This window comes from Ptychodera flava, chromosome 4, assembly GCF_041260155.1.
Source record: "Ptychodera flava strain L36383 chromosome 4, AS_Pfla_20210202, whole genome shotgun sequence".
In the NCBI taxonomy this organism is placed as follows: domain Eukaryota; kingdom Metazoa; phylum Hemichordata; class Enteropneusta; family Ptychoderidae; genus Ptychodera; species Ptychodera flava.
Genome location: NC_091931.1, coordinates 45945637 through 45972265, shown reverse-complemented (window position 1 = coordinate 45972265; position 26629 = coordinate 45945637). Strand labels below are relative to the sequence as shown.

The following is a 26629-nucleotide window of genomic DNA, read 5'->3' as shown; positions in this document are numbered from 1 at the left end:
TGCGCAAATATTCAATATAAACAGGTTAACTGACTGGTCAGCTATAAAAAACAATGAAAATGTTTATGATCAAAAGTTTTTGAGATGCGCACATTTTAACAAATACAGAAATTATTAATATTATAAATATAAGACCAAACTATTTTTTCAGGGATGGGACAGGTTGGAAATGAGGGGTGAGAGACAAAGGCACTCCTATTGCTGCATGTGGATGCAGCCACACCATTTCATTTACAGCATACTTATTCACTGTGTTGTGTTCAAGTTCCATATTGTACTGACTGTCATACAAGGATAACATGAGCAAATCAAATCAAATTAGAAAAGGATCAATGCTGTTGTGTGGATTTTGCTGAACATGGCTGATTTAATATTTCGCCCTATATATTTGGTATCCAGCAAAGCATATTTTGATGTAAAGTCAAAATTAACACTACATTGCTGACAATATATTTTACCGTTTCTGCATGAACTTTTCTTTTTTAAATTATAGTATATTAGTACTTCAAACAGATTAACAGTTATCTTGATGTCAACCCATAATTTTACATCACAAAGACTGTAATTCTGCCAATTTTTTTGATTTTCGGTCATTTTATAAATTTGCACTGCACAAGATGATTGAACAAATTGCAATGTTTGAATTTGTAAACTCAAAGAATAAAAATCCTTTGGTCACAGATTAAATTATTTTTTAAAAAGAAATTTACTCTTAAACACTTTTAGCATATATTCTTTACACGGTCATGTATTTCAAGGAAAATATGCCTATTAAAAACAGTAATTTCTTCACTTTCAATTTTTTTTCAATACTATGACAATTATCAGCCATGAGGTTATACAAACACAAGACCAGATAAGCGTTTTTCATCATTTTCACAGGACTCTTTGGAAAATCCATTAAAAACAGTTAAAAGTGACTTTAAATGATCACTTGGTATACATTTAATTTACAGATGCCAGGTTGTGTATTTCACATGCACTCAGGTCAGTAAGGAAGTGCGTCATTACTATTTTGGACTGTGAATTCTTATTTCTGAATTATTTAACTTTTTCCCACATTGAACTATCTTTAGGCAGTTTATACTGTAGCTTAGAATTTTTTTGATTGATGTATTTAATCATCTTTTGGGTTCTTTGGGTCCATATCCCACCTCATGCCCCCACATCATCAACTATTTACCAACAACTCCATGCCAACAACCAATTACCTGACCTGGCCACACATTAGAGAAGGTACAGCGTCATTGACGGTATTTTTTCTTTTCTCTTATTTTCAAATTTGGTTGCCATAAAACAAAGTGGCTGCCACTGAAAGCAACTATTCTGAGAAATGTTTCAGAACCTTTGTTGAAAAGAACACCTTATCCATAACATGAATTCACATAATGTATATGTTATATTTCCGCTTGTTCCATTCACAATTTAATGTTCATAAATGCAGAGAACCCTGGATACGTCAAAGTTCACAGTTTGTCAGCAGTACATTTTTTTTCAAAGTTGTAAGGGCATGCATATTTCGATTTTTTTTCTAAACTTTAAAATAGTCATGATGCGCATGTTTTCAGATGACAGGAAACAAAACATGTTACATTATAATTTGTCTTTTGGCCTTTCCTGCCAGCTGTCACTGAGAAATCCTTGATCATACAAATCAGAATGAATGGGATTCTAAAGTATTAGTATCATTTCACAATTGTGTGAGCCTACCCACAATTCTCCGTGATTCATACATTATAACTGAGATCACTTCTTGAACAACAGCAAATTTCTTGTGTACACAGGATGCTATGGTCAATATTGCAACAATCTGGCACCTTGGTATTGATGCACACGATCTGGATGCACACACAGAAGTGTTGGAAAATCAACTTTTTTTCCACGGAGGAGCTAGCAAATTTGTAAATTTTTCGCCGGATGTTTTTGACGGCCCTGCGTAATTTTATCGATCAGGACTTCTTGATAAATAATTAATTGATGTGTTCTCTTCCTTAGCCCCCCTAAAAGATTGTGGTATTTTTGTTTGCCCCCCCCCTAATTTTTCTTGGGGAAAATGGGTGCCCCCCTCGAAGTAAACTCTAAACACTCCCCTAGGCCAAGTTGCGGTCGAGCCGCATCGTATGTTGACCTGCGCATGCGTAGTGAGTGAGCCCATTGCGCGACGTGTACTCACACGACCTATGTACTGTTGTCTGGGTATCACTGCTTGTCCTGAGTCTGTGTAAAATTGTCTGCGTACTGTTCTGTTGGTGGTTGTAACCCCTGTGTCCTGTAGTCCAGGAGCGACTGGCGGGATCGCATAATGATTGCCGTAGCTGTTCTAGCAGTGGTGGCCCTGGCCACAATCATTGTATTCTTTTATTTGAAGGCTCTGATATGGCCACAGCAGGTAAGAGCAGTCGAACCATAGAGCTGATCTTTTTTAGCTCCACCCATGGTCGAACCAAGGATTTTGTTCCGGTGTTTAATGGTACAAGGAATCTCCCGATCGGGAGAAAAATTGACCTCCTGATCCACAGGCGAACTAGACATTAAAAATATGATGTTATTTTCCTAATTAATAAAAATAATAAATCGTAATTATGAAACATTGATATCACTGTAACCGCGTTCGCGAGTTAGTATTTCATCCGGATTGAGCTTCCTTTCTGAGGAGCAGCAGTCGATAAAACGCTGTATGTCTATGGGTTGTATATGACAATATAAATACAGCGCTGTTCACAGTTACAGGTTTGTTACTAAATATAGCTGTACGTGCGCGACATCGGGCACGCAGCTTGAATTTGAATGTTGCATACATGGCTGTTTTTGCAGCTTGTACTGTCAGTCGTACGTGAAGATGCCTTTATACTACTAAAAAAGTAAATTCTTTTCCTGGTGCACGATTGTAATCTCGTTTCTTATTTTGCCCCGTTCTCACGCTATAGGTCAAAAAAACGGCGTGATTTTTGGGCTAAAGGTTCTCGACGATTTCAGGAATATGATGGTATACAAATTGTGTGATAAAAATCCCGAAATTTGACTAAAAATGCGATTCTTTAAACTCCCGTTTTAGTCTCGGGAGAGAGTTAAACGTTTATTTATTCCATCAGTCGTCGGCACCCCCGTTAGAGGTCCCGGTGGTAAATGGTTAATTAAAGTGATTTTTGCAAAAAAAAAAAATTAGAGTCGGTAACCCCTAATTTGTGTGTCATTAAATTTAGAATATTTTTATGCGCTAATTTCTTCGATTTTTGGCAGAAATTGCTCTTTTCTGTATTTTTTACTCGGTCGGTCGAGCGCGTGAGTGACGCTCTTCCATTTACTACCTGACACCATTTTCGAACGCCATTCATACGTGACCCCCGTCGCTTACCCTATGCAGTTCTGTGCTTTTATGGTGCAGAAGGAAAACAAACAAATGGCTTAGAATTGGCACATCTTGATTGATTTAACCTCTAAGGTATATTTCAAATTTATATGTTTATCGATATTTCGCAGTTTTAATGAAGAATTACCTGCGCCTAACGACGAAAAGTATAAAACTCGACATGTTACGAGTGTATCGGTGTGCGCCCCCCTGACGTGGTATTACCATAGGAGTCATCATCATAAGGTCCGTCTACTACCTTATGAGCTGCTAACGAGGTATTTGGTCAGGGCGATAAGCCCCCGCGTTGGCGATCGGCAGAACAAATTAATGAAGGGGATTAGGGAGGGCAATTAACATATATAGACTGTTTTCTTTGAAATACTATCCACAGATAGCTAGGGTAAAGTAATAGGCACACACTAGACACAGGTAAGGCTTGTATAATGAAAACAAAGTTTAATACAAGACATTTATTGATCATATTCATAATTTCTAGACAAATATTGCTCGCCAGACCCTGTGATGCGTACCTGTGGTCCCGATAACATTGATGGACAACTTTTGTTGCCAATGCCAAAGAAATGAGTCCTGAGAATGGTCGGCCGATATCGTTTTTGTAGTTTTGATATACAATCTATCAAACTTGCTTCCTGATTTAGGGACGATTCAGAATTTACTTCCAGGGGGAGGGTGGAGGATTTTCTATTTTCTCGGTGATTTTTTTCCATGGCCCCCCCCCCTAGTAAATTATAGAAAAAATGTATGGCCCCCCCTCATCTTTCCTGTTTTTTTCCATGGCCCCCCCCTAATATATACATGCATGCTTATACATTATAGACATATCCAGTCTAACAAGTTGCAGGAACTGTAGGGGACATTTAATCGATGATATAACAAATCATTTCAGGGTTATGTGACTATAAAAAGAATGATTTGCAGGGACTGCAAGTTGCACACTTTTGGAAAGGGTAGCAATAAACATATCTGGTTGTAAATTTCTGAAGAAAAGTTAATTACTAAATATGAATACTTTTTTCGGTATGTCTCACTGATACATATGATGCACACAAAGACAAGCAAAGATGTCAGTTAGAAATGGTGAACAGAAAATCAGAGGAGCAGATAATTGGCAAAGTGATATATATCTTGAAGTTTAATGGTACATCATTTGCAGATATCCAGATATTTCTGGAAAGTGAGATGTACATGTACATGCACATGTTCAGCATACATTTTCATTTGATGATGCTGAATATTTGCAGACTCACGGTGAAAGTTTTAAACATTAGGAATTAAAATTGGTGAAAGCCAACTTGTTTTTAATTTTCTCTTTTTTTCTAATTTGGTTGTCATAAAACCAAGTAGCTGCCACTGAAAGCAACAATGCTGAGGAATATTTTAGAACATTTCTTGGACAAAACACCTTATCCAAAACATGAATTCACATGTTATTCTGCTCATTCCATTCACGATCCAATGTTCATATTAAAATGCAGACAACTCTGTGTAAGTCAAAATTCACATTTTTGTCAGCAGTATTTTTCAAAATTGACAGAGCATTCATATTTCAAATTTTTTTAACAAACTTTAATTTTAAAATAGTCATGATGCGCATGTTTTCAGATGACACGAAAAAATTATACATGTTAATTTGTTTTTTTGCCTTTTCTGCCAGCCGCCACTGTGAAATCTTTGATTATACATATCAGAATTAATGGGACACAAAAGTATTAGCATCAATACACAATGTGTAAGCCTATCCACATTTCTCCTAGCCTCATACACACTGAGATCACTTCTTGGACTACAGCAAATTTCTTGTGTACACAATATTTCAACAATCCGACACCATAGCATTGGTGCAGTGCCACTTGATCTTCTGGATGCACATACAGGATTATTGGAAAATCAACCCTTTTGTAAATTTTTCACCATATATTTTTGACAGTAATACACAATATTTTTATTTTCAACATTAAAAAACTATTCGCTGAAAAGCACCTTGAAGATGGAAAGCCATAAATTTATTTTCAAAAAAGTTTATAGTAGATGTAAGCACTGTAAAAAGTTATTAGAACATTTAAAAAATTTAGAAAGGGTAAAATTGATGAGAATGAAACATAGAAAAAAGGAGCAGAAAAGAAGAGTGGCAGTAGCAGTAGTTTACTCAAAGGATGAAGTGGGTGTATATTTGGGGTAAAAAACCTCAATTTTTGTATTAATGATAAAAATTAATTTAAGTCAAAAACTAGACAGTATTTTATGAAATGTAATATTTCACTTGAAAGGAGAGTATTCATGTAGAAAAAAACAACTATTTTATTTGGCATTATCCATCCTCATTCTAATAATTGATTAAAATCATGATCAGCAAAATTAAAATGCCTCTTATTCAAAATGCCTCTTATTAAAAATGTAATAGCTTTATTGCCAAATAAAAAACATAATGTGAAATTTCAGAAAATTTGACCCAGCTGGAGTGGAGTTAAATTCTTTGGAAATTTTGAAATTGGGAGGCAAAAGAAGCCAAGAAATCGGGTGATTTGCATACATTTGCATAAATTAACACTTCTTTATCATGCAACTTTCAACTGCTTTACAAGCTACAAGGTAAACCCAACCTTAAAAAGACATTTGCTGTAATTTTTAGCATTTGTTCAATGTTCATCTCTGTGTATCAGCATTTGTTTGTTATTCTATCACTACATATAACACCCAATGCTGTATTTAGCAACATACCAGTGTGAACATAAATGACCATTGTTATTGTAGATAAATGAATTCTAGTCTGGACTTGATCTGAGATCTCTTTTCAACAAAAACAACCCTGACTGTTCACTGTATGGTTTGCATTGACATGCTAAATACTGGACATTTCATAACGCTTCAGGGAGGAGAACAAGATACTGCAGTAGATGCATAAAACAAACCACTGTGAACATTACCGAATTTGGCAGCTAAAGGAGTTTAACTAAACATGTTGAGTTTATCTGTCACCCAGGTAGCGTCTATGATCCTCTTTTGTAGAGATCAGAAATTCTGGGCAAATATTGAATTGGTGTTTTTTTTCCTTGGCCCCCCCTAAAAGATTGTGGTACTTTTGTCTGCCCCCCCCTAAATTTTCTTGGGAAAAATGGGTGGCCCCCCCCCTGAAAATCCTCCACCCCCCCTGGAAGTAAATTCTGAATCGTCCCTTAGTTCACACACTCACTGGAGGTGAAGGAAGTCAGCATAGACCACCCCGCCCATAGTCGTCAGAGGTGCTCGCAGCGCCGTGTTGCCTGGCTAAAAAGTCGATCGACGGCTGAGAGTGTGAGGCTGGAGGCCCTGTTCGAGAATTTGCATCCATATGTGCAAATCAGCTTTCGAACGATGATGACATGCACGGTACGTGAAAGTACCCATGATGCAATGCGATTTGTACACACGGAGATCGGCCTGCCCGTATCCCCATTGCGCGTATGCACCCATAGAAACACGATACACTATTGTTGAGTACATGCAGGTACAGTCATCAGCGCGTTGCGATCGCCTCGAAAATATTTAGACTGACAGTGGAAGTTTTTCTTGTATTCACGTATATGTATTTATCATCGGCCAGATATAAGGATTGAACTTTTAGCACAAATGCTGCGATGTCTGATACATTGATAGCATGCATTACCAAGTGAATGTCATGTCAGCTCTGGCTACGCGGTGACACTGACAGAAACACATTTTGGCGAACGCAAGCTGCACTGAATCGACACCCCTTCCAAACCAGCAAAGCTGTTGACGCCGGGTGTGAGGATTTAATGGACCGCAGTTTTCAACAAGCGATCGTGAAAGTTCTGTAAACATTTCAGTATCCTGTGATCGTGCAGAAACAGCGTACTGCGTAGCGCCTTTGTAGTTTTACGTACGGCCAGTGTTGTTTACATCAGCCGGTCCCCGGGAGAAGACGGCAACGCAACCCTAAAAACGCATCGTAACAAAGAGGTTTAGTCAACAGTTGGCAATGCAAAGCCACATTCCTATCTGTTCTAGTCTTTACAGTTCAAGGACCGTGCAAAAATGAACATTGATTCATATTTCGTGCGATCGAGAAATTACATGATTAATACCGGTACATAATACACAGATCCCGGGGGGTAACTCCATGGCTAATAGTACGGGGGGGCTCCGCACGAACATGGAAACCCAAACTGTTGTGATACCAGTTTTGAGCAAAAAAACCCTACCCTTTCTGATACCTAGTTGTGGAAACGCAGCTATCTCTTGGCGGGGTAGCGTGAGTTGCTATGTGAGTGGCGGGGTTGACCTTTGACCCGCATAGCAACTCACGCCACCCCGCCAACAGATAGCTGCGTTTCCACGGCTATCTGATACCATACAATACCATACGTATACAGATACGACCATAGGCGGCCCATACATATTGATAAGCTTATTATTGAGTTTTTCTAAGTTTTCTCTGTCACTGTCAGTCCCACTCCTTTTCTTCATGCTCTGACTGATCGTAGTAAATAAAATAAATGACTATATAGCCTAACCTATAGCCTCTTGACTCTTTATTCATTTTACACTCCACAAGGACGTATATCTCTCATACACACATGCTGTAATTGATTAGTCAACATAACTAATTATGCTAATCCGTGGACTTATCAGAGGTTGGTCAACATCGTCTTTCGCGATGTTGACCAACCCGTAAAATCCCTGATAAGTCCACGGATTAGCATAATTAGTTGTGTTGACTAATTAATTACAGCATGTGTGTATGAGAGATATACGTCCTTGTAATGGAGTGTAAATAAATAAAGAGTCTACAGAGGCTAGGTTAGGTTATATAAACCATTTATTTTATTTATTCCGATCATTCAGAGCATGAAGAAAGAAGAGAAAATGATAGAGAAAACAGTGTGAAAAACTCAGTAATACTTATTGGGTCGCCTGTGATACGACTCACTCGCCTTGCGTACCAGGGGTACCAACAGCCAAACCGACAGATCGGAAATATTGATGGTAAATCTGGGATGTAGATACATGGGTTTCCAGTGTTGACAGCATGATTTTTTAACAAATGTCAGTTTGTGTTTTAAACCGGACCCTTTCTCATACCAACACCTCGTGAAAAGTATACCCTTTCTGATACCAAACAGTGCAAAAAAACGACCCCTTTCGCACGGACCCTCCCCGTATAGCCATCTATGGGAGTTACCCCCCCCGGGACACAGATACAGCCAATGAGCCATGTCATTTGTATTTGTTTCAGCGCCGTGTCTCGTACGATTTTAATCCCGGCACAAGCGAGCGTAAGCCTGAGTACAGTGCATGTGCATACAAAAGCAAAATTATAACATTGCAAAGTACATTTTTCATTCCAATGTGACTGTCTGTTTTCAAACTCTATCTCCTCCCTCGATTTTGGGGTCAACATAGGCAAGCAGTATATCGTTTGAATCGTATTTAGTTGCACGACAATCTAATGTTGACCATTTCTCAAAATCCACGTTTGTAATCGAGAAATAGCCAAAATTCCGTTAAAAATCTCATTTTTTACTAAATAATTGCGCTGAAATTTCCAAATGACGGTCAAATAAAAATCTGGGAACATAATTTTACTCGGAGCAAGCATGGCAATGGCGTATGCACTCTTTCAGGCATCATTGATAAAAAACCAGAGAAGAGAAAGCTAAAAATTAAAAAAGTGAAGTTTCAGGAAAAGGAGTTTGGAAAATGGGTAGGTCGGATCACCCACTGAGTACGAGTATATGATTTTGTTACCATCAGTTATTATGACAGGACATGTCGACAAATATAAAGTCATAGGTTTTAATGAATTGATCCTTATTAAACTGATTAAACGTTGCATAAACTCACAAAAAACAAGATGATGATGAAGCAAAGATTGAATGGGGGAAATGAATGAAAGTTTCAGGATGGGTTTTGAAAATTGGAAGGTTGGATTACCTACTGAGTATACATGTAAGCTTAGATTTGTTACCATCAGTTTTTATGACAGGACATACCAACAAAAAAATATATGACAGAAAGTCATTGTCATAAAATTAGGCTTTAATGAATTGATCAGTTTTCAACTGATCAAGTATTAGGCCTATAAGCCTTACATTTATAAATATAACCCACAAAGGAAAAGAAGATAACGATGATGAAGCAAATATTGAATTAGTGAAAGTTCTGACACATTTCCACAAAACTATCTAGGATAGACCTTTTGAACTGTCGTTTGTTGACAGTTATAGTTTTCAACACTTCTGTACAGTTATAATTTCAAACACTTCTGTGTCATTTCAGGTCATAAATTCAACACTTGACTCGTTCCTTTATGAATGGCATAATTCATTCTTCAACTCAATATAGCTGTGGCACCTTCACATTCTCAAAACAATTTATGGCACCTTCAAGAACCAGAAAACGGTGTAGCAAAGAGTGTTGTTTGTTATGATAAAATTTCAAATGCTACATTTGTGAATGAATACAACTGAATGCAGACAAAATAAGTAGATATCAATAACCACTGATACCAGAAATAAACCAGTGTATCCAGAAATACCAAGTTCTACTTGAATTTTGAGGGGTGTCTAGAAACAAAATATTGATAAGCGTTGATCATTTATTGCTTGGTTTGCTTTTCACAAGAATGGAAGTAAGGTCATGTGACATTTTAGTATGATTTAGTGTAGCTGTAAATATCATGTTGCGGTATCGGGCCACAGTTTGAAATGGATAACACAGGTGGAAATTGGCAAGACTAAGTTCTATAAATTACCCTATTTTAAATGTTATCCCTCAGCTACAACATCATGTATTTACCTTGAGATTCAAGATTCTCGCCCATCTAAATCTAAATCTTCTAGTCACGAGTTACCTGAGCCCCTCCAATGGCAGAGACACATTAGACACAAGATGCCGGGGAACAAGAGTTTGATTTATTTGATCATTTTTCCTACCTCCCCTGTTTTATATTTTCTGACAATTAAATAAAGATCACCGTGGAAGGGATTGACATAATTTTGAAATCCCCAATTCTTGCTGTATATCAAAAACAAAGTAACTGTAAAAAAAGCTTATCATATCATTGTCTCCAATCAAATTCTGTAAAACATTTTTCCCAATATGATTTTTTTGTGAATATGCAACTTTGTAGTCGAGGCAACCGCTCGCAATATGTTAATGTGGGTCAAAGATCAAGCCGACAATAACAGGAAAATGTGAACATTTTTCTTAAATCATGTGTCAAAACTGCAGAATCTGATGTGAATACTTCAATAGAAGTGCCTTGGGGTGGGGTGGGGTGTGCTCTAACATATCTACTTCTCAATCATTTTGGTAGCGCATAAAGCTCAAACACAATATAATTGGGAACTATTTCATTCAGCAGGGTTCTGCGAAGCATCTTGTAGTATTATAAATTGTTACACTAGCAGTCGCCTATTAAATTAACATGTGCTTTGTCATTCTTGCATGCGTAATTTTCAGAAATGTAATCTAAAAATGCGGACAAATATTTATTCTTGCACATTAATGAGAGAACAGAGACTTAAACTGTGAATATTATAGTCCTATTAACACAGGCGTCTTGCCAGACGGGGTGTTTTGGGCCATTTTATAGGTTTCATAGCTGACAAAGGTGACAAGTTTTAGTGTGCATGCATCATATTTACATAATAATTTGCATATCACTGTCACCAGCAGACTTCTGCTGATGTGCAAGGTGCTCAGAAGGTTATATCTGATTGGTCAATTGTTAGTATTCGCAGCAACTTAGAGAGTCTAATTGTATTATTTATTTATAATTGTAAGGTTCAACCACCCAATTGGATAACAGCTTCCGAGATGCTGCACATCAGCCTGCACACTTGGCTGCTGGTTGTTTTGCATGCCGATGACATTGAAACGATGGACATGATATGTTATGCTACCATAGCCTGAATAGGAAACGGAGCTGATTGCAGCTTCTCCTTGATTCCTGTGTTGATTTACTTAAGTGTTTGGCATGACTAAAATTGCAGAATTGCAGGACTCCCATAAAATGTGAATCTGCGGGGCGTTTTTTATACCCTTTGCCCTAAAGGTGAACTTCAAATATCACACGAAGACCATGAATAACAACACAATTGTGCATTGTCTGTTTCCCCTGGGTTCCAAAATCTTGTAGCAAATTTGGCTAGAAGACCTAAAAATTTTTTCGCCAAACCAGATATTCAATTAGCCAAGCCGATACCACTGATCACAAATGATGTCATTTCTTTCTCATTAATATGCAAAAATAAATATTTGTCTGCATTTTCCGTAAGAATGACGGAAATAATCCCTGTTAGTGCTACTATGGATACTAAAAGTAACACCAATTTATGGTTCAGATTACAAGGTGCCAACATCAGCCACACATACGACATAAAATTAGTCCGAATTCCAAGCGACACTTGTCCAAAGTTAGGCTATGGATGTCCATCCACGGTTAGGCGTATGCAAAGTTATTCACTAACAAACCTGAAATCGCTATCGTGCGATACTGTACATATCGCTACAGACAACGGCACGAAACCTGGTTCACCATACTAGTTTTTTCAAACGAATTAGATATCCATTCTCGTAGCAGTTCGAAAGTAAAATACTCTCAGACTTGAGAAATATGTGCATTTTTTAGACAGCCCACAGCGTATCAATGGCGCTTGGGTCAGGGGTCAGGGGTCATCATCAAAGACGTCAGTGTGTATTCACAGCCAGCTTGAATCATGCCATGGGTCGCGGAAATCATGGATCATAAATCCAAATGTTCACGTCTATTATGTAAACAGAACCGTAAAATATCAAATATATACCCTTTTGATATGGAGAAACATCTTTTTGTTTCACTGACGATCAAGTTAAATGCTCAAATATCGCAACAAGACTTGCGTATTTATTTGCACGTTGTGAACGCGGAACTAGGCCCACTCGGCGGACGAGCGAGCGCTTCTCTGAAAGTCTGTATACGATGTCACGTCACAATACACCACGGTCCGTGATACACTGAAAATTGTCGCGAATTTATATTTAAGGGAGCCAATTCACACAAGTTTCTAACACCGGTAAAGGTATTTTCTTGTTGGCAGCAATACACCACGAACATTTTCGCTATTCAGGAGTGCCTTACTCGCTCTACGTTCTAAAAAATGCCATGCATATGCTTTTGACCATAGGCGCCTGGCACATTGCTGGGATAATAATCGTATTTAATATGTAGAATGTCTATATCGAACTTGATTATTAAATAAAAGAATCACCGTACGCGATATTGGTGTAGGCCTATAGGCCTACATGTTGACTGGCGAATGGCTATGGCCATGGCTGCCTGGCTCGGGCCCGGTGAATGCACTGCATAATCACCAATGTGTAGAATGTTTACATGACTTGATTATTTATTAAAGGATAACGGTACTGATATCAATGTACATGTCGGCTAGCTTAACCGAGCGGCTGTAGAGCTCTGCAGGGCTTTGGCCCGGCTTTGGCCCGTTGTCCACTGCTGCACAGACAGGAAGACATGTACATTGATATCACGTACCATTATTCTTTAATAAATAATCAAGTCATGTAAACATTCTACACATTGATGATTATGCAATGCGTTCGCCGGGCCCGAGCCAGGCAGCCATAGGTAGGCCTACAATGCCAGTCAACATGTAGGCCTATAGGCATACTCTAATATCACGTACGGTGATTCTTTTACTGAATAATCAAGTCGTATATAGACATTCTATATATTAAATACGATTATTATCCCAGCAATGTGCCAAGTGCCTGTGCTTTTGACCCCGGGTTTTGCCCATGCATGCCGCTACCTTCCTTTCCAAATTCACGGTCGACTTTCCTACATTGATCATCATTTTTCTTTCCATTTCATAGCTTTTATACTTGCACTTAAAATGTGTGTTGTAGGGGTGGTTCCCCCCATATTGGTGGAGCAGCCAAAGTCAAAAAGGAAAGTTTGCCGTTTTGCTTAGTTTCACCGTCACTACGATCCTTCAATTCAATTCAGTGTTGACGATGACATGGCTTGTCACTGCACGGAGTTATCTGTAGGCACACATTGCGCGTAGTCAAACCCAAAACTTCGCAACATTTTAGTCAACTAGTCATGATAAACATTCGGTACTATTGATTTGTGAGTTATTTCGTTACAATTTTATTCATACTGTATGTGTTACAAAGGTCGGGGATGCACAGAGTACGTTGTGGAGGGACCGTGGTATAAAGTATTACGTCTCAAGTTGAATGCAGGACATGTGCGCGCGGACAAAGTGATGACGTCATAGTGCAATTTTCGATTCGCAAGTTTGGCTAACTTTTGCCAAAATCTTCTCGCCAAACGCTACTTTTTTCTCGCATTTGCGATTTGGCGAGCGGGCAGCGGAAACACTGATGTGATTTTGTATTCAAGCTATGCAACAGGCTGTTATCTAAGGGAGCCTTCAGTAATTACAGGAGGGAGGGTTGGCTGGGGAGATTAGGGAGGGTCACTTTTAAGAAAAGCGTCCAAGGGGGAGGGCCACTTTTTATAAACCCATCTTTTTGGGAGGGTCACTTTTAACAGAAGATAATTTTACGGACAAACCTTTGAATGTCCATTTTAATATTTCCTGAATAGGAAATTGTCAGCGAAATTACATACACATTATCGGCAAGCTTCACAAGCAAAGAAGATGCAGTGTTATCCTATACCTCGAACAGTTAAAACTGGTGAAAGATAATTAAGAGACAAAAATATATGGGACAGATGGCAAAGTCAGATGTCCATAAATGCATAGATATTGTTAGTTTTATGTGTTATATTGGCAAAAAAATAATTGATCATAGTTCTCTCATTATAGCCTACCATCTATAGTAAATCAACATTTTGGTGAAATTCCAAAATCCAATTTCTTGCAAACAAATACATTTGTAACCACCCTAGTCTAATCAAATACAGTAAACGAATAATCAAGAGTACATAAATACACAGATTTACCTAGTTTTGTATTTGAAAAATATTATTCAGTTTCCTTATAGACTAGCACGTGTCAACCTTTTGGTGAAATTCCAAAATCCTATTTTGTGCACAAAAAGCCATTCGAAACCACCGTAGTCTAATCAAATACATTTATATCAATAATTAAGCTTACATAAATTTGGAAAAAAATTATTCAGTTTCCTCATAGACTACCATGTGTAGTAAATCAACATTTTCAATGAAATCAAAAAATCCAATTTCTTGTACACACATGCACGTTTTACTTCCCACTTCAAGCAAAGTACATTTACATATATCATCAAACATATATAAATGTACAGATAGCTTGTTGTTTGTGTGTGTGTGTGTGTGTGTGGGTGGGGGGGGGAATTGTCAATAGTTTGTCTGATAGACTCCCATATATTGACATTTTAGGGTGAAGCTATGTATCAGCCACATCTTGCTGCCTTAATAATTGTACAAAATGTGGTGACCCTCCTGCAAATGCATTGATAAATTGCAACCCTCCCTCCCAAGAGGTCAGTCCTTCCCCTGTAATTTCTGTCTGCAACCATGGATGTAAAAAATTTTTTACATCCATGCTGCAACTAACATAGCAATTAAATTAATTGTTATGTAAATTAGCTGATATTGTTTCAGTTATTCCTGGGAAGAATACTGTATTTGGTGAGGAAGAGGTGTCAAGTTTTCGAATGCCGTACAAGGGGGAGGGTCACATTTTAGATCAGATAGGGAGAGGGTCACATTTTACAGTACAGGTGCATACAAAATTCCCCCTACCCAACCCCCATGTAATTACTGAAGGCTCCCTATATATACCACAAGTCAAAAATCCCTGGTAACTGCCAAGTCTTCTTGTCTGTTGTGTGTTAATTGCTCTCTGGCCTGATCTTGTAAATAAGTTACATCATGAACAATGACTGAAACATTTCTTCAACCACATCAGAGTTGACATCTGCTGTCCTTTCTATTAAATTGTTACAATCCTTGTTACTTTTTGGGATTATTCTTGGGACTTAATGCTGATCAAGTTGCTGGTCAGTGTGTCTAGTTTAGCATAAAATTTGCATAAATTCTATGTCATATTCTTCCAGATTGCAATGTGTTTCCCGAGCGTGTTCTTGCATCTTTGACGCAAGATTGAAAACAGTGTCCCCCCAAAATAACGTTTGTGGTTCACTGGGAACGAGAGCACACTAAAATCAGGGCTCAGTATTTCACTGTAGTCCAGCGTCCACAGACAGACTTATTGTCATGTTCACATTGCAAAATTTGGGTCGGCCCTGGTTTGGGTCGGCTTAAAATTGTCAATGTGAACGGGCCGGGTTGGCCAAGGGCATGCTGGTCTTGTTTTGACCAAGCAAGAAGGGGGGTCCAGGACATGCCGTTAAAATTGGGTAGGGTCCAAATTGCATGTCTGACGATATTGTTTGGTTGATCCTAGACTCAGATGACGCCCTACTGAACCGAAAAGTTTTCATTCAAGTCTTTATCATCCCATATATGTTCTCAAAACAATATCTTCCCACCAGATTTTGCTCTGCAAGCCTGGACCATTATCATCTGATTAACATTACTTTTAAGACAGGCATTAATTAAACAAAGATGTCAGAAACACTGTGCACTGGTTTTTTCTGCACCATCTGTGAGTCAAATTCTGTCTTGTCTTGTAAGTTCATCCATACTGGAGATTTCTCTGCTGGTTCAAATGTCGGTTAGCTGTCAGATTAGCTCTTTTTGCAAGTAAAATCCACAAGAAACAATAACTCTAAACAGGTCAAAGGCCACAAGTGGCAATCCTGGGCCAGTACTAGATCCTGTACAATGTGAATGCAAACCAAATCTTTTCCCAAAAGATGATTATTTATACCCAGCCAAGGGCTGACCCAAATTTTGCAATGTGAACGTAGCATATGTATACATCTCAGGGCTTGAAATTAACATTTTTACCTGGTAGTCCACTTTGGCTACCATTTTCTAAAATTGGTAGTTTAGGGATATTTTTCCTCAACCAGGCAAGAAAAGACCTATTTCTAAAGATTCTGTACATGAAGTGAATTTTCTAGTCATTTGATGTGAACAATACCCAAATACCTATAATACCCATTTAGGAAACCAGTACGGCACCATGGACAACAGTGACAGCCAAGTCTGGTGACCCATTGACAACCAATTTGATACTCAGAGTTGTATGCAAGTTTTGATAGTTGTCATGACAATGACTTTCTCTCAGCATGTGAGACACACTGTAGCAAAGCAGGGCTAAAAGTAGAGCATAGGCTTTCTGTTCAGGGGAGGAAACATAATTTCAGTGTAACTGTGATTGATATATTATGATCAAAATGTTGTGAAAATGCATTTTCATTGGCCATAATTTCCTGTGCCTGTCATCCAAGCTTAGTACATCAATTCAGACATTGAAAACATTGTTGCAAAATTCCACTGCACTGTCATCTTTGTAATTTGCATTAAAAGTCATAGTCTGGCTTTTCTGTATCCAGCTGGGTTTGAACAGTCAACAGGTCCCTCAGATCTGTAGCTGCAAAATGATGGACATTGCATGCCAAGTACTGACTGAATTTCATGTCCCAGGCACTCCCCAGGCTTTGGTAGTCTGTTTTGGCTACCATTTCAATGATTTTGGTAGCCCAAGGGAAAAGTTGGTAGTCTGTGGACGTGGGACTACCACTAATTTCGAGCCCTGCATCTTCAGGCTGCAAATTACACACTCAGTAGCCCATACAGGTTATTGATTTTTTGAGACCCCCAGACATGTAAAATTTCGTCTATATTTTTTCATCATAATGGTTAAGTACTCCATTACAGTCAGCGATTCATGGTGATCGCGAGCAAGCCAACATGCATCCACTAGGCCATTGGATATAAAGCAATGCCACACTATTTTAAAATGTAACATTATAATAACCAGACAGTGATGTTTGAAGTGGAGGCCTCTATCATTTAAAAAGAACGACTAGGTCAGAAGTCACCTGAATGAATGCGCTACTGTTAATTACCATATGCCAGTGACATAAAGAAAGCTTCCCAAAACATTTTAACACTTTGATACTTGTGTAATACATGAAACAATGTTTCATTTTCTTTTTTGCAGAATTTACAAAGGGAATAATCATGTGTAGAAATGCTCATTTTACTAAATTGAGCATTTGTATACAAAATATTGTGCAAAAATGATTTTAAACTGATTCCCTCAGTTTTGAGTCAATGGTGGTCTTAAATGGAAGTACATAAGACTGCTCCCAACATGATATATTAATAATGGTATTCATTTCATGTTCAAAATACACCTCTCACCTGGCTTCAATAAAGACATTACAGTTTTAGCATTAGGCTAATGCTTTCAATAACATCAGCAACTTTGGCTAATGTTGCCGTAATTGAAGTAGCAAAAATTAGAAACTGATTAGCCATTTTTCCATTGCAATCTTATTGACAAATCATTTACGGGCAAACATCAGAGTTCTCCATTGCGAACACTTGTGAAATTTGTTATTAATGCACATTTGGCATTTTAGAAGTCTGTCACTGTATCTCAGCCATAACTTGCTCAAGTCTGTTGGCAAATAAATATTAATTTAAAAATATAATAAATTGAAGGAATTACTTCAGGAGACTCTGTTGTGGATTATAGGTTGTTCCATTATGAGCTGTTGTCCTTAGCTGTGGTGTTTTACAACTTTTAACCTCTCCAGGGGTTAAAAGTCATAAAGTAAAAATCAGTCTCTAAAAGGCAAGAATCCCATCTTAAAAACCACAGCTATAAACCCCCTGTTGGCTGTTGCGTAGATCGTGGGGTGAGTGTGTTTGCCCAGCCAGTAACTGCTACCGAGAAAAGCTAAGTGAATGGGGTGGGGGTGGGGGGTAGTCTATCTCAGCCACAGAAATTGTTTGAACTTACGATGCCTTCACTGTTCTTCCAATGCACTCTACTAATGTACTCCATTAATGTACTAATCTTACGAGTTGGCCATCGTTGACTCTGCGTTTCTTGTTGACTTGTTGAGACGTACTGTCTGTCATCTTCAAAATCATCTGAATGACAATGACCACTGCCAAAATGTGATAATATGTCTTGTGATATTTATGCTGTTTTCCATTTCTCTGACATCTTGAGGAAAGTTGGAAGCTAACATGAGTGGGGAATTTGACTTGCCATGTTTATTTAAATTACAGTTATGATGACAAACTCCTGAAGGTTTGTATGAGTGTCGTGAAATAATGTGACATCAAAACAATTAAAATGGCGGCTGAGTGAATGACTGTGTTATGTGGCACATTGTGAATGATCATATACCAGAAAGATTGAGCAAGAACTTTGCCACAGTGACAAACAAAGGGCATGAAATTTTCGCCAAATTGAATTCGATTTCGTCTTTGCGAATTTGGCAAAAGCTCGTGCAAACACTGCTTATCTTTTAGTTTCTGAGTAAGTATTGCTGTACAGATTTCTAGAAAAGTAGACTCATTGCCAAAAATCTGCCTTATTTCATACTCTGTTGTCTCATTGTTTGTTTGCTGGTTCACATTTAATGTTGCACATGCTACTTACACAACTGGGAAATAATTGAAATCATTGTAATTACACCCATGTCTAACATTGTAAAGTTAATGGAGCCATTGTTGATAACTTATATTGTCATCAGTTTATTTCATCATTTGAATGAGGATTTTTGTCATTAACTGCATTACATGTGTTCAACAGGAATAACAGTGTATAGGGTGGTTTCAGTCGGGTTCAAACTCACAACGTACGAAACCCAGTCACCTAGTGGTGAAGCCACAGACAAAACCGCTTGGCCAAATCCCCAATCTCAAAAAATATTGGTTCAATAACCGAGCTAAGTTGTTACAATTTTTCTGACTGCAACCCCTCCACACGCTGTACGAGATTCGTGAAGCACTCACGTTCGTACGCTTATTATCACACATCGCACACAAACTTTATTGAAGCGAAGCAATGAATAAATCGCTTAAACTGGGCAAAAGATAGCCTCAGAATGTGATTAAATTACACAAAAACTTCAAGTTTTGACCACCAAATTTTACAGTTGATCACCGAAATGGAAACTGGGTAATCAAAATGGAAAACTGCCTAAAAATTGAAAGTTCAAACTGTTTGCAAACTCAACAGCACTTAAGGGGTGCTTCATCCAACACAGCGTATTTTGCTCAAACACCACTTTTTTGCGAATATTCATACAATTTTATTGAATTTGTTAACCCAAGATTACAATATTGCTTGGGTTCACCTTTTAGCTTGTCAAGCAGTGGTAAGTGATGTGATAAAAAAGTGTTAATTTATGAAAATGTATGCAACTCACCCAATTTCCTGGCTTCTTTCTACTCTCAATTTCAAGATTTCCAAAGAATTCAACTCCAGTCTGGCTGGGTCAAATTTTCTGAAATTTTCACATTATGTTCTGTCAATGCTATATAAAAAAACGACTATTTTGTTTGGCAATAAAGTGCTTACATTTTGAATAAGAGGTATTTTAATTTTGTCTATCATGATTTCAATCACTTTTTTGAATGTCAGTCTTTCAACCCTTGCCAATTTAGAATGAGGATAAATAATTCAAAATAAAATAGTCATTTTTTTCTACATATACTCGTCTTTCAAGTGAAGTATTACGTTTCAGAAAATAGCATCAAGTTTTTGACTTAAATTAATTTTTATCATTAATACCAAAATTGAGGTTTTTTACCCCAAATATACACCCACTATTGCTACCATAATAAACTTTACAGTCTCTTCTTTTTGAAAATATATTGTATGAGGGGGTTTGCTTGTAATCTTTGATTAGGAATATTGCTTTGAAAAAAACTGTGTTGGCAACATGCAGCTCCACCTTAAAGCTGCAATTTTCAATCCCAGGTTCTCGTATTAGTGGAGTTCTCCTCCCAGTCAAACACTTGGCCAGTACGATGTTTGATTTCTATAACATTAATTACACGAACTAATCTCAACCTTTTGGCACCTTTTGCTAATCCTGCAAACAGAGTTTATTAAGCTTTTGATTGACAGTCGGTTCAAATCCAATGGTCATTGATTCCCCACCACCAACGTTAGAATATTTCCTAAAAAATTGTCTTCCACTGGCCGAGAATGATTGAGTTCCATGGTGGTAAAAACATAAAACCAATGTAGGCTGCTATTCTAATTCAAAAGGTCATTAAATGTGTCAATTAGTAATTAATCAGCAGGATGTTGCCAAACATTTTTGCATTCTATCATAACACTGACAGATTATCACCTGTATCATATTTCACAAAGTTTGATGCAGTGCTTCTTGACATTCACCCTAAAAACAAAAATTAATTGTAAATGCAAATTAGCAATTAATTTAAACGATACAGCAAAATGTTATTGAATTGTATTTACAACACTATGAGACCAACATCTGCACCGTTTCATCAAAATTGATGAAGTATTTGTGTATATATCACTCTAATTAAGAAAGTTCATTACATATACAATTACAAATTAATTAACTTGACACTGATTAATGTCTTTATTCACTGTAAAAGCAATGTGAGCTTGACATCTGTACCAAGTTTCATGAAATTTGATGCAGTATATCTTGACATATCAGCCTAATTACGAAAATCCATGAAATTGGTGCACTGCTACATATCTTGAAATAAATTGATGTGCATATGTATGACATAGGTCAATGTCATTGTACCAATTTTGAATTATATTGGTGGAAATATGTCTGAGTTATGGCTCTGTAAATAAAAAAGCGTAACAAAATGGCCAACAGGCAGCCATATTGCATTGGATTGTGAAACCAACAGACATGCATATTTATGACATAGGTCAATGTCCTTATACCAACTTTGAATAAAATCAGTTGATACATGTCTGAGTTCTGGCAGCGGACATGACAAAATTGTAACATAATGGCTGCCATGCAGCCATTTGATCTTACAATCTAAAAACCCAATGTGCATATGTATGACATAAGTCAATGTCTTTCTACCAACTTTGAATAAAATCAGTTGAGACTTGCCTGAGTTATGGCTCTGGATATGAAAAAAGACCATAACAAAATGGCTGCCATAGAGGACATATTGAAACACTGGGAAACGCTGTATATTATTTCAAAATTTAAATACCAAATTGATGATAGCAATTGATGAAGAACTGTCAGCTTGTGGAATTAAAGTTGTTACGTGCAGAGAAAACGAACAAAAGGGTGAACTCAGCAGTTTACGTGTAAAACAAAATTTATTACGGAAAATAAAACTAATTGCTAAGTCAGGTATAGAATACAAACTGTAAAAGTGTACAGATTACTTATCTCAGCTGGGACGGCAAAGCTGCAGTCTCAGAGTTGTAACAGTCAGTCGTATAAATGAACAGTTCTTTGGCTTGCAGGCTTGAAGTTGCACAAAGTCCACAGTATAAATCTAGCGTTGTAGTGAAGGTCTTGAAGTCTTGAAATCAATACTGCTGGAGTTTCCAAAGACTTGAAGTAACACGCAAGAGACACGATCCCAAACGTCTGACTGCCAGCTGTGCACGTCCCTATTTATACTCATGTGCTTACATAAGAGCATATAAGAACAATCTAGAACTTTTATTGACATGCTAATTACTGTTCTAAAATTATCTCTCTTGCACAACTCAGTAAATTTCCAGAACATTCCAAACATGACTAATTGAATTCAAGGTTGTGAGGTCATTAAGGGCAGTGACCTTGAGAATGTTCTAGACTAATTGAACTCAGGTCATGATGAATGTGGGGGAAAATGACCTACATAACAGAGCACTATTTATAGTAACTGTGAAATTTCATATATTAATGATCTGCTTTCTTCTATTAAGTACTCTTAATTAAGTGACATCTGTAATCAACGATGAAAAATGTTGAAAATGAGTATATTGATACAGTGTGTTTTAAATGATGTGATATATTTTGTATGATTTTCCCATCTTTTTTTCTCAGGAGAAAGTGACTGCATACACTACTGGGAGAATTGGTAAATCCAAAATACCAGGCATGCCAAAATCTGACCCAGAGTACGTTCATATCCTTTGATAATAACTTAAGTTACATGTCGAGTTAGGAATATATTGGGGTGTGCGCAACCATTAACATTTTAAAGGCTTTATATATGAGAGAAAAGCCAAATTAACATGCTCGACTGTGCCTCACTTGATCATTTTGTTTTTGACTTTCCTCTTGCCCTTTCTGATTATAATTAAGCAATAATGCACCCCTCCAGGGCACACCTCCCACCTTTAATGGATGAAAACAAACTGTGTAACATAAATTGTACGAGGCGAGGCCCCATACATTATGGAGTGCAAAGATTGCTTTAGTTCATTATAGGTGGGAGGGGTACATTGTTGCTATTAGTGGGAGGGGTACATTGTTGCTATTGTTTTGTAGTTTTGGCAATGCAAGTGAATTAGTAGAATTTTGTACATGGGATTTCATTGTTTGTAGCTAACAGACTTTCATTATGAAAGAATTCTGACTGATGACTACCATGAAATTCATTGCCATATCATAATTTTACTCGACTCAGACCTTAGATTCAAAGAAAGGTTGGTTGTTTTTATCTGCAGCAAATGCATGTATGTTAACTGATGCCAATAAGGTGAATACATAACTGACCTGTTTTGAATTTTTTCTGACTTTCAAGAATTGATTCAAACTTAAATTGTACTACATCGTTTGATTTAAGCCAGGGATTTTAAGCAGTTTAATTTGAAAAGCGATAAAAAATAGCATGTCAGTTAGGCTGGGAAGTCATTGCAGTTTCATCTTTGTAGGAATTGTTACCTGTTAAGGTACATACCTGTATTATACCTGTATACAACCTGTATTAAATGGTGTATGTTCAACTTTCATGACTTCCAGAGAAAAGTTAATCAAATGTTGCATATGTACATTCATGTACATTCAGACAAAAACGTTTGAAAATCTAGAGTTATACTGAATGGGCATGAACAACTGAGCATATTAAATGTTGGCTGAAAATGGCGTACCTCGATTCTAAAACCTCATTTCATAATGTTGACCCCGATAATTGGATATATATCACATGTATATGAGAAACAATTTTTTTTGTTAGTAGAAAGCTCAACCTAAGTTTTTCATTAAAAAATAAAAGAACCTTCTTCTATACATTTAACAGAAATGGCAATCTGTCTGACATAACTGCTGCGGGAAGTTTTCATGAATTTCTACTGAATCTCCATTCCAAGTATGGCCCTGTTGCATCATTCTGGTATGGCAGTCAATACTATGTCAGCCTGGCTTCTCCAAAGGCATGGAAGGATCATATCAAAATCTTTGACAGACCACGTATGTATTGTGTAGTATATGTACTATGTATTGTATAGAGAGACACGGAGGCCGTTGTTCACTAGTCTCAAGCATGAGGAGAGTATACTTCATTCTGCACATGCGCACTACAATAATACGTCACTACATGAATATATTAGCATATATTACACTGCTTCCCCTTTTAAAAGAAAAGTGTTACATGCCTGATTTCTACAAATAAACTACATCGCAAAATCTACAGATCTAATTTCACTACTGGTTTTCTAACTCTATTTGATCTTCTAACTGGTTCAGTAATTCCACTTGGTTTTACTGATGTCTCCTGACTTGGTGTTACTTTGTCAGATTTACTGGTACCATTAACTATAACTGCAGTATTTTCTTTAGGTTTTACTACATTTGGTATTTCAGTCGGATTTGCTCTAGGCATTTCTTTTACTGACTGTGGACTGAAATCCCTTACGTACACCTTTGATTCACTAGCCACTGGTACACTCATATGTTTGAACTCTGGTTCACTTTCTTCATAGGTTTTCACCATATGATCTGCATGAACCATTTTAGTCGTGGACCCAATTTTGACCATGTAATTTCTAGGTCCTTTGACTTCAATTACAGAGCCTAATAACCACTTATCTAGTTTTGACTCGGCTCTAGGATTTTTCACTCTTACAATATCACCAATTTCAAAATATCTCTCTTGTTTTCTATGACGATCAAACTGCTCTTTTTAGCTCCGCTGTCAGCGACGCGGAGCTTATCAAATAGGTTGATTATCCGTCGTCGTCCGGCGTCCGGCGTCCGTCGTCCGTCGTCGTCCGTCAACAATTGCCTTCTCCTCTGAAACCACAAGTCCAATTGCTTTGAAATATTATATGCAGTTCACTTGGGGTGACCTTACTTCAGTTTGTTCAAATCATGGTGAAATTTGCATATTTGTATTTTTGGGGCATTTTTTGGTGTTTTTGGTAAAAAAATATTCTTCTCTGAAACCGCTCGTTCGATTGCTTTGAAATTTGATATGCAGTTTGCTTAGGGTGACTTAAATCAGATTTGTTCAAATGGTGGTGAAATTTGCATATTTGTATTTTTAAGGCAATTTTTGTCATTTTTGGTAAAAAAATCTTTAAAAATCTTCTTCTTCAAAACTACTGGTCAGATAGCTTTTATATTTGGTACATATGTGCCTAGGGATGATCTTTTTCAGATTTGTTCAAATTGTGCAGAAATATGCAAATTTGCATTTTTAAGGCAATTTTTACCATTTTTGGTCAAAAAATGTATTTCTCAAAAAGTACTGGTCTGATAGTTTTGAAATTTGGTATACAGGTTTCTATAGATGAACTAAGTAATATATATTGAATTTCTGATGAAATCTGTAATTTTGTATTTTTGGGGCAATTTTTGCCATTTTTGGTCAAAAAATGTGTATTTCCAAAACTACTCATCTGATAGCTTTGAAATTTGGTATAGAGGTTTCTACAGATGAACTTAATGATATTTATGGAAATAATGATGAAATCTGCAATTTGTAATTTTGGGGCAATTTTTGCCATTTTTGGTCAAAAAATGTGTTTCTCAAAAAGTACTGGTCTGATAGCTTTGAAATTTGGTATACAGGTTTCTACAGATAAGCTTAGTAATATATATTGAATTTCTGATGAAATCTGTAATTTTGTATTTTTGGGGCAATTTTTGCCATTTTTGGTCAAAAAATGTGTATTTCCAAAACTACTTATCTGATAGCTTTGAAATTTGGTATACAGGTTTCCATAGATGAACTAAATGATATTTATTGAAATAATGATGAAATCTGCAATTATGAATTTTTGGGGCAATTTTTCCCATTTTTGGTCAAAAAATGCGTTTCTCAAAAAGTACTGGTCTAACAGCTTTGAAATTTGGTATAACTAAGTGTGATATTTTGAAATTATGATGAAATCTGCAATTTTTATTTTTGGGGGCAATTGTTGCCATTTTTGGTCAGAATATTTTATTCTCAAAAAACTACTCATCAGATAGCTTTGGTTGACATGTTCTTAGGGATGATCGGATGTGATATATTCAAAGTATGATGAAATCTTCAATTTTGTATTTTTGCAGCTAATTTTAGCCACATTTTTCTGGCCACTGCATTGAGTTATCAAAGATTTCCACCTTCTTCATCAACATGTGTCAAAAATAGTTATTCTGTACATAAACACAGCGGAGCTATATCGGCCGCTAGGTCGCTTGTTGTGCATTTTGTTTCTTTTCTACTCGCTTTGCAAGACTGGGTTTTACCAATTGCAATCTAGTACGAAACTGACGTTTGCACATTAACTCAGCTGGACTTACACCTGTTGTACTGTGAGGTGTAGTTCTGTATCTAAACAGAAATCTACCAATTCTACATTTCAGAGATAAAGACGCATCTCCTGCTAAGACTTGTTTAGTGAAGGCTTCTTTTACCAGCCTCACTGCTCTTTCAGCAGCGCCGTTTGATGCCGGGTGATATGGAGCTACTTTAACATGCTGAATGCCATTCTTTTTCATAAACAATCCAAATTCATCAGATGTGAATTGTGGACCGTTGTCTGAAACTAACTGCTCAGGTAGACCATGTTCTGCGAAGATTAATCTCAGCTCATCAATAGTACAATCAGCTGTGATTCTCTTCATAGGTTTTACATCTACCCATTTAGAATGACAATCAACAAGAACTAAGAAATAGTATTTCTTATCTTCACAAAAATCAATGTGAACTCTTTGAAAAGGTTTCATTGGCCATACCCACGGATGTAAAGGTAATTTAGCTGGCATTTGCCTTACTCTTTGACAAACTGAACATGCTTTCACTTTACTCTCAATATCCGCATCAATACTTGGCCACCATACATGACTACGGGCAAGTGCTTTCATGGCACATACTCCAGGATGTTCCCAATGAAGCTCGTCTAACAACCTTTCACGAAA

The 26629-nt window shown here is 37.2% G+C and overlaps 1 protein-coding gene across 3 annotated transcripts in view; it reads left to right on the top strand.

Annotated features, from left to right (window-relative positions):
* The first annotated feature begins 2151 nt into the window (after positions 1-2151).
* Positions 2152-26629, top strand: part of LOC139131955 (cytochrome P450 20A1-like) — a 125614-nt gene continuing 101136 nt past the window's right edge. For all 3 annotated transcript variants that reach the window (XM_070698292.1, XM_070698291.1, XM_070698293.1), the window contains exons 1-3: positions 2152-2389; positions 22325-22398; positions 23523-23692. In XM_070698292.1, the coding sequence (XP_070554393.1) occupies positions 2303-2389; positions 22325-22398; positions 23523-23692 (331 nt within the window). In that variant the 5' untranslated portion in view covers positions 2152-2302. The remainder of the gene's footprint in view (positions 2390-22324; positions 22399-23522; positions 23693-26629) is intronic.